We start from the raw sequence: 12,126 nt of genomic DNA on the forward strand, positions 1-12,126 counted from the left end.
TGGACAATTTTCTAGACATATATGAGGTATCAAAGTAAAATCAGGACCAAATAAACCATTGAAACTGTCCCATAACTCCTAAAGAAATACAAGCAGTTATTAAAAGTCTCCCAACTAAAAAAAGTCCAGGACCAGGTGGGTGTAGTGCAGAATTCTATCAGAGCTTCATAGACAACATAATACCTACTGTCTAAACTAGTCCACAAAAGAGAAACAGAAGGAATGTTGCCCTATTCCTTCTATGAAGCCACTATTACACAATTACACAATTACAACAAAAGGAGGTCAAATGGATACATATTGGAAAGGATGAATCAAAATATCACAATTTTCTGATGCTATGATAGTATACTTAAGTGACCCAAAAGTTCCACAAGAGAACAAGAAACCCTGATATCCAACTTCAGCAAAGTGGCTGGAATAAAATTAACTCAAACAAATCAGTAGCCTTCCTTTACTCAAAGAATAAATGGACTGAGAAAGAAATTAGGGATATGGCACATTTTACATTTTCAGAAATAATATAAAATACCTTGGTGTGACTCTAACCAAGCAAGTGAAAGACCTTTATGGGAAGAACTTCCAGATTATGAAGAAAGAAATCAATGAAGATCCCAGAAGATGGAAAGATCTCACATGCACTTGGATTGGCAGGAATATTATTGTAAAAATGGCCATCTTGCCAAAAGCAATGTGTAGATTCAATGCAATCCCAAGAAGTTTCCAAATGAATTCTTCGAAGAGTTAGAAAGAGCAATTTGCAAATTCATTTGGAAAAATAAAAATCCCAGCATAGCAAAAACTATCCTCAAACATAAAAAAAAACAAAAAAAGAACAAAAAAAAACAAACAAACAAACAAAAAACAAAAAACAAAAAACAAAAAAAGAACAAACAAAAAACTTCTGGGGGAATCACCATCCCTGATCTCAAGATGTTTTAAAGACCAATAGTGACAAAAATCTGTATGGAATTGGTACAGAGACAGGCAAATAGATCAATGGAATAGAATTGAAGACCCAGAAATGTACCAACACACCTATGGTTACTTGATCTTTGATGAAGGAACTAAAAACATCCAGTGGAAAAGGATAGCATTTTTAACAAATGATGGTAGATAGAAGAAATGGCCATTCAGAGCCTGCCCTACCTGGTGATCCAGCCCATATACAAAACAAAATCCAGACAAAACTGCTTATTCTAAGAAGTGCATGCTGACAAGAGCCTGATATAGCTGTCTTGTAAGAGTCTCTGCCACAGCATGACAAATTTAGAGGCGAATGCTCACATTGAACTGAGAACTGGTTCCCCATTGGAGGAGTTAGAGAAAGGATGAAGGAGCTGAAGGGATTTGCCACTGCATAAGAACAACAATACCAACCAACCAGAGCTCCTAGGGAGTAAACCACCATTCAAAGAGTACACATGGATTGACCCATTGCTCCAGCTTTATCATTAGCAGAGAAGGGCCAGGTTATGCACTAATGGGAGGAAAAGTGCTTGGAACCACATAGGCTGGACACCCCATTGCAGGGAATGTCTGATGGGGAGACAGTAAGGGGTGAGTGGATGGGAGGGGGAACACCTACATAGAAGAAGGAGGGATAATGTAGGGGACTTATGGATAGGAAATCCACAAAAGCAGATATCATTTAAAATGTAATTCAAAAACATCCAATAAAAATGTTAAAAAAAAAGAGAAAATGAGGTACATTTACACAATGGAATACTACTCAGTTATTAAAAAATATTGACTTCATGAAATTTGCAGGCAAATAGGTGGAACTAGAAAACATCATTCTGAGTGAGGTAATTCAGACACAAAAAACACATACAATATGTACTTACTGACAAGTGGAGTTTAACACAAAAGTTCAGAAAGCCCTCAAGTGCTTTTATCCCCTCACATCCAGCAAGGCAAGGCAGAACCTAATTTAAATTCCCTTAGAAATATTGTTCTTATGCAACATTTGTATACCAATATAAATGTTCTTTTTTTTTCTGTCTGTCCTTACTCCCACACATGAGTAATCAGCTCTTTGATCTGTTAATATTTACGCTGTAGGAGAACTGAACTGTGGCAGGATAGAATGAAAGCTCAAGGGGAGGGGCACTGTAGCCTACACAGCACAAGACAGGACAAAAGAAGACAGGTCCTGATGCGATCTGATTTTCTACAGCCAAAGACTTGAGATGGATAGCACAATGTTCTAATCCGGACAAATTTGCAACACTCAATGTGTAAAAATCATGTCTATCTATGAAACAAATTATGGGACTATGAGGGAGCTGAACTTGTTTGCTGCACTGCCTTTGCTGATCATTCCTAAGGTGTATGTGAAAGGCATCTTTGGTTGCCTCTTCTCTCAGCAGGATCTGGTGTGCTGACATAACTAACACACTCCCAACCCCCAGTCTGTGCTAGTGAGCTAGAATAGCCCTACAATCACGCATGTGTGCATGGTTGCTAGGTTACAGAGATTCAAAATCTTTTCTAAAGCTAATGACATGAGGCAGGCAGCCATGAGCTTTAAGCTGTCATATTGTTAGTATGAAAGAGAAGGGTCTTTGTAAACTCCTGTATAAATTGTCCAGGGATGAATTCAAGGTGCTTACTGGGCAATGGTGACTTCATAATATTGATTTGTATTTGCTTTCAGATCCCTACACAAAGGAAAGAAAGGGACCTTAGAAAAATGTGACTCAAATTAGAGAATGTACAAAAGTACTAGATGCTTGTAATATCAGAAGAAATCATGTAGAAATAAAAGATGATGCCTTAAATATGTTCTTCATTAATCAGTTTTACTTGATCAGGTGTATTTTTAAAATTTCCTAAGTGCTCATGTAAATGAAACTCTTACCATGAAAATAATATTCGTTGTTTAATGAAAGCATTGGCTTATCATTCAGTGATGAACTTAACCTTTATGTTTAAAAATGTTGCTAGGTGATCTTTGTATATTTGATTGTTTGCTTGTTTGTTTTTTTATCAAGGTCTTACTGGTTAGAATTTGCTGGACTGGGAACTCACTTCGTGGACTGGGCTGGCTTTGAACTCAGATATTGACTAGCTTCTGGTTCATAAGTGCAAGAAAAAATGTCATGTGACACCATTTTTTAGCTAGATTTTATTATATTTGGTCATGTGTGTATATTTCTCTGTCTGTCTCCATCTTTTTCTCTATCACTCAGTCTCTGTCTGTCTGTTCTCTGTCTCTGTCTCTGTCTTGGTCTCAGTTTTCTTCTCTCTCTCTTTCTCTCTCTCTCTCTCTCTCTCTCTCTCTCTCTCTCTCTCTCTCTCTCTCTCTCTCTCTCTCTCTCTGTATGTGTACAGGTGTGCAGAGGTACATAGGTGCCAAATGCTGTATATGTCTCCAGATCAACAGTTGCATGTAGTTTTGCAATTCCTGACATGAGTTCTGGGAAATCCTTTTGCGGTACTTGCTTTTAAAAGCAGAAACATCACTCAGGATCTTCTATGCAACTTTAATCATTGGCTATTTAGATGTCTGCTAAATATATAAATGAAAGAACAAACAAAAATATAAAGTAGCTGCTGATTTAAATGTTCATACTTCAATTATTTTCCAATGAATGTAAATATATTGATTCAATAATAGCCTTTACATGCATACATGGGATAGGGAAATAAATGCAGAATTACTAAATGTGCTTTGAATTTGGACAATGTGCACTGTGCACTATAAAATCATGGAAGGAAAACTTTTGCAAAAATAAAAGGATAGTTTTTAATGCATGTGGAAGTACTCAGCTTCCTATTCCATGGCAGAACTTTCAGAAGCTATCATTGTGTCTAAATTTGCTTCAATGTAGGACTGAGGAGATAAGTATGGTAATGTATCAACACATGGCATACTGAGAAATGGTGGTAATCACCGTTAAACAGGCAGTGCTATGACAGATCATTCCCTCAGAATCTTCTTCCATTGCTGGCAAAGTTTAAAGCTTGATGAAAACATACTTCTGAAATCATTTGAAAGCTACCTTTCAAATAATGATTCCTATGAAGAAAAAGCCAGTGAAATCACAATTCTATGTGTTGTATTTGACAGAATTGTCCCAAGATGCCTGGCAGCAAGTACTCAATTAGACATACTGATTTATTATTATTATTACATCATCTGTTGTATCATCAACCTCAATGCTCACAAAAGGCACTTTTGTTTTCCTTATTACATTTAAACCTTTCATCTTTTCCATTTAAACTATTTTTGCTTCTTTATTTCAGAGTATTTTCTCTACGGATTTTGCACTTTGGGGTCTGTCCTGGTCAGGGTTACATTTTATTGCATATTTATTGAGTATTTTATGTATTTACATTTCAAATGTTATCCACTTTCCAGGTTCCCCTCTCTCCCATCCCTCCTACCCCTGCTTTTATGAGGATGCTGCCGCTCCCACCATCCCATTTTTCCTCAGCACACTTGCATTCCTGTAGAGTGGAGAAAAGAGCCTTCACAGGACCAAGGGCTTTTCTTATTGTTTCCAGACAATGCCGTCCTATGCTACATATGCAGCTGGAGCAGTGAGTTCCCCCATGTATACTCTTTGGTTGGTGGTTTAGTACCTGGGAGCACTGGGTGGTCCTGTGGGTTGATATTGTAGTTCTTCCTATGGGGTTGCACACCCCTTCAGCTCCTTCAGTCCTTTCTCCGATTTCTTCTTTGAGGCCCTAGTGCTCAGTCTGATGGTAAGCAGTAAGCATCTTAATCTGTATTAGTAAGGTTCTGACAAAGCCTCTCAGGAAACATCCATATCAGGCTCCCCTCAGCAAACATTTCTTGGATCAGCAATAGTGACTGGATTTGGTGGCTGCATATGTGACAGATCCCCAGGTGCATCTGTCTCTGGCTGGCCTTTCCTTCAGTCTCTGCTTCACTATTTGTCCCTGTATTTCCTCCTTTGAGTTTTTTGTTCTCCCTTCTAAGAAGTACTAAACAACCACATTTGGTCTTCCTTCTTCTTGAGGTTAATATGGTCTGTGAATTGTATCTTGAATATTCCAAACTTTTGGGCTAATATCCACTTATCATGTCAGCCCTTTTGTGATTGGGTTCCCTCACTCTGGATGATATTTTCTAGTTCCATCCATTTGGATAAGAATTTCATGAAGTCATTGTTTGCTTTATTATTTTTATAGATAATGTTTTCATCAATAGCTCTTTCTGGGCAGGATGACACTGTGTAGAATAGATTGGACAGTGGTTTTTTTTTTTTTTTTCTTAAGCTGCACCTAGCAGGTTAACGTTAATGGTTTTTATATCTTGGCTGCCCTGTCTTCCATATTTTATAAAATAAAGACAGAAGTCAAGATGATATAGGTTAAGCTAAACAAAAGAAAAGAATCCCAAATGTGCAGCTCTCTATATCCTGTGTATCAAAGTGGGGTTAAGACACTGTAAATACCTAAAAAATCCCTGTGTTTTAAAATAAATTACATTTTAATCTATAATTAATTACTAATTGTGGATATATTGGTAAAATCATCAGTCTTTGGGCTTTGGTTTGTAGCATTATTGCTTGAAATCCAGAAAGCCTATTTATTAGGGAAGAGGCCAGTAGTAAGGATACTCAGACTGATCCTATCCACAAGGACAGGTCCTCCTAGTTCAATTAAATTAATTATTTTAACCCTGCTCAAGGATGACTTCCTTCTCAGGTGATTCTAGATCACATCAAGTTGAAAGAGACAACAACCATTTCAATAGTATCTAAGAATAAAAAGTTCTATGATATGAGTACAGTACTATTTGCTATGATGTTCTATGGATTAAATCATGCTATTGTAATCTGAGATCTTCTTCTAATTTTTGCATTGATAATGTTATCTGAGAAACTTGTATTAATTTCTGTGTACAGCTTACCATGTCCGTATCATAAAGAACACTGATACAGCATCAATTCAATGGATAATTAACATGCGCAGTTAGAAGAGTTGTATCATCGTGGAATTAATATATCTTAAAATCAACCCAAAGGATACAGGCTACACCATCTGGGAATATAAAGGATTGTGTACATATGTATTTTTTTGGTCTTTTTTCATGACAGAAGTTTAATTTGTATAGTTTCAGCTTTCCTAAAACCACTCCTTTCTATAACACAGAACTCTAATTTACATGTGTTAATAAATTTACTCATATTCTCTAGCTTTTCACTGTCTCTGATTATTGGTGTCCTTCTTTTCCTCTCCTACTCCTTCTTTCTTGTCTTCTTCTTTTTCTCCTCCTCCTCCTCCTCCTCCTCCATCATCTACATAATTTCTTCTTTTGTTTATACCTTGTTTTTATTATGGAAATTGTGAGAGCCTCATCCTATAGGGCTGGCTGGCCTCAGTCTTTTAGTAATCCTTTGCTTCTATCTCTTGAATGATATAATTAAAAATGTGAGTCATTATACCTTGAATGCTATTTATTTCATTTTAAATATGCATCTGCCTTTGGTTATTAATGGCATTTGCAGTTAAAATTTTTGTGAAAGATCAGTCATTTTTACATATGACTTTAAATCTAACACTGGATAGGCATAGGCAGAGTTTGAATTGACTTTATTTGCAGAGTTACATTTGACATCCTTTATTAACAACAACAAAAATGTACCAATAAAATTAGAATTGTAGCAGCAAAAATGTATTTCTGATTTTAATCTTGAGTGGCAAGCAAAGGTTTCCTGAAGTAAAGCTTTAGCCCAGAGAGGAAACAGGGAGAACTATTTGAAATATCATGAGATATATTTTTTTTGGTTTCTTTCTTTTCTTTGTTTAATTAGAAATATCTTGTTACTTACATTTCAAATGTTATTCCCTTTCTCTGTTTCCTGTCTATAAGGCTCCATCCCCTCCTCCTCCTCCATATGGGTATTCCCCCCATCCATCCCCTTTAATGCCTTCCCCATATTTCCCTGAACTGGGAGTCCAACCTTGGGAGGACCAAGGCCATCCCCTTCCACTGGTCCCTAACAAGGCTATTCTCTGCTACATATAGAAAGCTATTCCTAAGATATCTTTTGTCTAGCGAAGCAGTATCTCCTAATCATTCCCAAATGGCCATGAACTAGGAATCAAGTACTTGAAATTGGAGACATCTCATTTAAACCACTCACAACCAAACCATAATAAAAATGTATAATGTACAATTTTAAAACTACATTATCTATCATAGAATAAATTTTGTTTAAAAGTTAGAAATGTCTTCTGAGACTCAGGTCAGTACTTTTAATGTGATTCCTGTAAAATCAAACGCAAGTTACATATATCGAGTGAAAAATTGCAGAGAGCACATATTACCTTTCCTCTGAAAGGAACACAGGCTGTCGAGAGAAGTGCTTTGGATGACCTTGAGCTTGGTATTTTTATGCCTCTATGTCCACTGTGCTGTTGTTCCTTGTGTGTGCAATTTAACCTGCAATTGTGATGAATATCAAACATAAAGCTGTTTATGTTAGGGAAGTACTTTACCAAAGGTTGGTGATCAATTTTATCTCTTCTAGGACTTGCAAAACCCCAGAACCTTGCTTTTTAAAACACTTAAAAAATACAGTATCTTAAAAAGCCAATATCAACAGGACCCTCCTTGGGGGAATTACATAAAATGTAATTTTTTAATAAAAAACAAAACATCACAAAACAAATACAACAAAAGCAACAACAAAACAGAGAGTTGGTTAAGCTTTCCAACAGGTTGATGATTTTGATAAATAGTTATTTAAGAGAAGTGGTTGAATTAAAGAGGAAAATTTTTGTTCTATGTGCAAAAGAAACCCAAGGCTGAATGGGCCTGTCTCATGCTGACTCTGAGCACTACCTGCATTCAGTAGCTAAGCACTACCTGCTGGCAAAGCTGCTTCTGATCATTCAAAAGAGACCCCAAGCCCCACCATACCCCTGTACAGAATTAGTTGCACAGCCCTAATGAAAAATAGCATTTTCCTGTGTCAAATCAGAAGTGGTAATGACCATCACTGAAGAAGGTATCCATAATTACTGTTGCCAGAAGTACTGTTCTCTCCATGGTGGCTGAGGAAAGTAAATGTGGCAACTCTCACAGTCTAATAAATGGTCTAATCAATCAATTACTCTTTTAAATTTGCATGCTGTATGTGCTGATGCCAAATATTTCTCTCCATCCATTTTTAAGTCAGACAACGTATCAGGATTCTCCTTGATGTTTAAAAACTGTGTTAATTTGTGCATAATGTGATGTACCAGTGAACAGGGTTCTGTATTATTTTTTCTATGACTCAGAAGGAGAACATTTCTTAGATGGGCCCTGCAAAAATCAGGGATAGGATCTAGCTTAGAGAAAATTGATTAAATACTTTAAAAACAGCAGTCATTTCATAGGCTCTATTCCTCTGCATTCTACTGAAAACTTTTCGTAGGGGTTTCCATTAATCTTCTTGTTTATCAAAAGCTACATGGCACTGTCAGCATAGAGGTAATCACTACTTCAAGCATCACTTTGCTTGTGCTTTAAAAGGAAAGAAAGAAATAAGTGTCTGAGATCTAGAAGGACTAAAAAGAGTTACTGCCCTGAGAATACATTTTCTTAATGGCAATTTACTTCGTTGTTTCTTTGATTTCCCTATCACATTTTCTTTTAATTTTTTCTATCAAAAAATCTGCCTATGAAGCTTGTATTCATCAACTTGCTGGCCTATCTTGATATGATTAAAGAACAAAATTGAAAGAACACACACACACACACACACACACACACACAAACACAGAGGAGAATGGCTCAATATTCAATATCTTCCTCTGAAGTATGTATGTCTCAAACATTTGTGTGCCTTACTTGCTATGGTTTCTCTCTGAATACTAAATACATTATGCTGTGTATATTGAATTTCCATGGATTTTTCCTACTTATTCTTTTCATATTCAAATATAAATTTGTTCATCTAGTGACACAAAATTGATCATTTACATATTTGGTTCATTGGTTTCAGGCAGAGCTCATAGTTCTATCTCTCCATCTGTATCCTGTTAACAGAATACCTCCTTCCAGGAAGCTATGATGAGGGTCTTAAAGCCCACATCATCAGTGGCACATCTACTCTAAACAAGACCAAACCTTCTCCTACTGCTACAACTGGGCCAGAGAGTATAAAAACCATCACATTTCACTCCCTGGTCCCGTAGACATATTCAAACTTTTGATTCTCTGTGGGCAATACCTAAATATAGCATAAAGCAAAATACATTTAGACCAAATTTAAAATTTCCCTACTTTATATCAGTCTCAATAACGTTAAAAGTATAAAGTTCAAGGTCTCTCCTGACATTCATTCAATTACTTACCTATAATTCCCAAAGCAAGAGAGGCAACCAGCTGGACAACCTTCAAATTCATAATCTTCATGTCTAATGTCAAAGTGGTCTTCAGACCTTCAAATCCTTTTCTATCTTTGTTGTCTGAAACACATTTCTTTCTCCTGGGTTGATTCTATACCCAGTAGTTCATGAGCTATTTTATGGCTCTGGTATCTCAATTATCTTGGGGTGTCCAAGGCAGCTTAAATGTTACAGAATTTGTTACAATATATTGAATCCACACACAATCTTCTAGGCTTCTCCAAAGGGCTGGCCTCACTTCTGTAGGTCTGCACACTATAGCACGCTAAGCTCAGATTGATCCACTACACTGTAGAAGATGTTCTTCATGATCAGCCCATGGTACTGTTACCTCCAAAATTCAAGGGTTTTCACCAACAGCCTCTCATATCTTCTCTTCGAGGTGCTAAGCCTCAAATCTTTTGAAACTTCAGTTCCAGGCTGTCAACTACAACTAAAGCTACACCTTCACCAATGGCCTTTTTTGGTCTCTTATGGTGCAAAGCTTCAGCTGTTCTCCATGACCCCTTCATACGTTCAAAACCAGTACCACCCGGGTGACTCTTTCATATTACCAAGTACAGCTGCAGCACTACATACATCTTTGGCTATCTCTGGAATACAGTTTCTTTGTGCCCTCAGAAAACACTTCCCAAGAGATTTCCCCTCAGCAATGCTGGACTATTCTTAATCACTGCTAATGTGTTATCCCCAGCTAACCAGGATCAGTTGTCCCACTATTCCTTTCTATTTTTCACTCTAAAGCCAGAGCCACATTGCTGAAGTTGCAATGTCCTGCTGCTTTAGTGGGCTGGAACATGACCTTCCTTATTCTATTACGAACTTTCAGTTTTCCCTACTCCTTCTCTGAAGATAAGATCACATTGTTGAAGGTTTCACATATTTCATATTCCACACATTGAGAAACAACTAAACATGAACTAATTAGAAAATTCTTTCTGTTAGCTACCTTTAATACTACATGAAAGTACTATTCAGGTTATCAGCAACATCAGAGACAAATGATTTTTTTACCTCATAATGGACATTGCAGTCTATAATAATGACATAAGAGGTAAAATGTGCCAAAAGTACAGTACCAGTTAAACTGTCTATAGGACTAAGCAACCGCTTTCTTTATTGCAAATGAGGCTTTCTTCAAACGTTAAAAAATCAGGAATGTCACTGCAAACATTGTTAAACAAATATCAAGAGAAGATGTAGATCCTAGCATAAAATTATTTGATGGTATTCTAAATGGTCATTTTCACACAGAAAAAAAATATGTATTTCTGATTATATCCAGCAATAAGTTCTGTTCTCAGGGTTTGCTTAGACATGATTCTTGTATTCAGTGTCAGTCAATAATAAATGAAAAACCGTTAAAATTACAAGTACAGTAAATGTGTACTCACCTATAGTTCAGTCGTAGGGCATTAACATTGATAGTTGCTGGGTGAGCAGGTGTCATTATTTTGGAAATGTGACCACTGGTAAGGATATAGAGAACATATTTTGAGTTAAGACAGGTAATATATAACAAGAGCCAAAATTGTAGTAATTGGAGATATGTATTAATGATAACACTTTGGAACAAGACAAGGATGTTCACTTTCCCCATTACTTATTTTATTATTAGGAGTCTTATTGCAAGAAAAATGGTGAAGAAAATGTGATATAGATGGGAAAGTCAGGTGTCAAGATATCTTCATTTGAATATTTGTTTCTATGTATAAAGTTTTCTTAATTTTCAACTAGAAACGTTGCTACTGATACACCCAGCAAAGTTGACAGTATAACAAGTTAACACAGAAAATTCGATAGACTTCATATACCACAAAAATACTACTTAAAATATCATAGAAACAATGCCATTACCAACACACACACACACACACACACACACACACACACACACAGAGAGAGAGAGAGAGAGAGAGAGAGAGAGAGAGAGAGAGAGAGAGAGAGAACTAAAATGCAAAAGACTACATGGACAATATAAGAAACTAGAAAAGTTAATCGAATAAGAAATTACAATCTAAAGTGCCTCCATGGTTATGACATGACAGAGCTATTATTTTTCAAATGACTATTCTTCCAAAATTAATTCATATATTCAATATAATCTTGAAGAAAGTTTTTCATACAAAATTAAAAATATAGTTGTAATTTTATATGGGTATAAGTAGTTTCATCTTCCAAAAAATTAAATAAATATTAAACAACACCAGAAATTTAAACCTAAAACCAAACAAATAAAAAACAATCAAAAACAGAATGAAAATAAAAATTTGTGAATAATAGAACAAGAGAAATTATCGACAGCCTAGATTTGACATGGTACAGTACTGCTGAAGTGTCAAAATCTACACAATATAACATAATAACTTATTATGTTGATCAATTGAATAGCAATGACGACTCATATATAATCCTACACTGACACAGTCATCTGTTCATTGAACAAAATTTAAAAAAAAGTTATAAATGGTTCTGACTAATCTGCATATGTAGATAAATAATGAAATTAGAATTTTATTGATAACACTCTAAACTCAACTGCAAATGGTTCAAGGACTGTAACATAAGGCCTGATGCCCTGACAAAAAACTATAAAACCTGGTTACATACACCATGTCCTCCAAGTTTTAGCTCTGGTTGGAAATTACTGACCATATAAAGGAAAACATCCTATACAGGGAGAAATGTCAAAATAAATTACTGACAATTTTTTCACAATATTGTGGGGATATCTAAATTTCTCTCCTT

At 36.0% G+C, this 12,126-nt stretch overlaps 1 protein-coding gene across 46 annotated transcripts in view; it reads right to left on the reverse strand.

Moving 5' to 3' along the window:
• LOC134483395 (uncharacterized) overlaps positions 1 to 12,126 on the reverse strand; it is a 235,289-nt gene that overhangs the window by 153,032 nt on the left and 70,131 nt on the right. For all 46 annotated transcript variants that reach the window (XM_087600715.1, XM_087600861.1, XM_087600727.1 and 43 more), the window contains 2 exons: positions 10,773 to 10,847; positions 7,309 to 7,423 (listed from right to left, as the gene is read on the reverse strand). In XM_087600715.1, the coding sequence (XP_087456841.1) occupies positions 7,309 to 7,423; positions 10,773 to 10,847 (190 nt within the window). The remainder of the gene's footprint in view (positions 1 to 7,308; positions 7,424 to 10,772; positions 10,848 to 12,126) is intronic.

The sequence above is a fragment of the Rattus norvegicus genome, chromosome 1 (genome assembly GCF_021556685.1).
Source record: "Rattus norvegicus strain SHRSP/BbbUtx chromosome 1, alternate assembly SHRSP_T2T, whole genome shotgun sequence".
Lineage (NCBI taxonomy): Eukaryota > Metazoa > Chordata > Mammalia > Rodentia > Muridae > Rattus > Rattus norvegicus.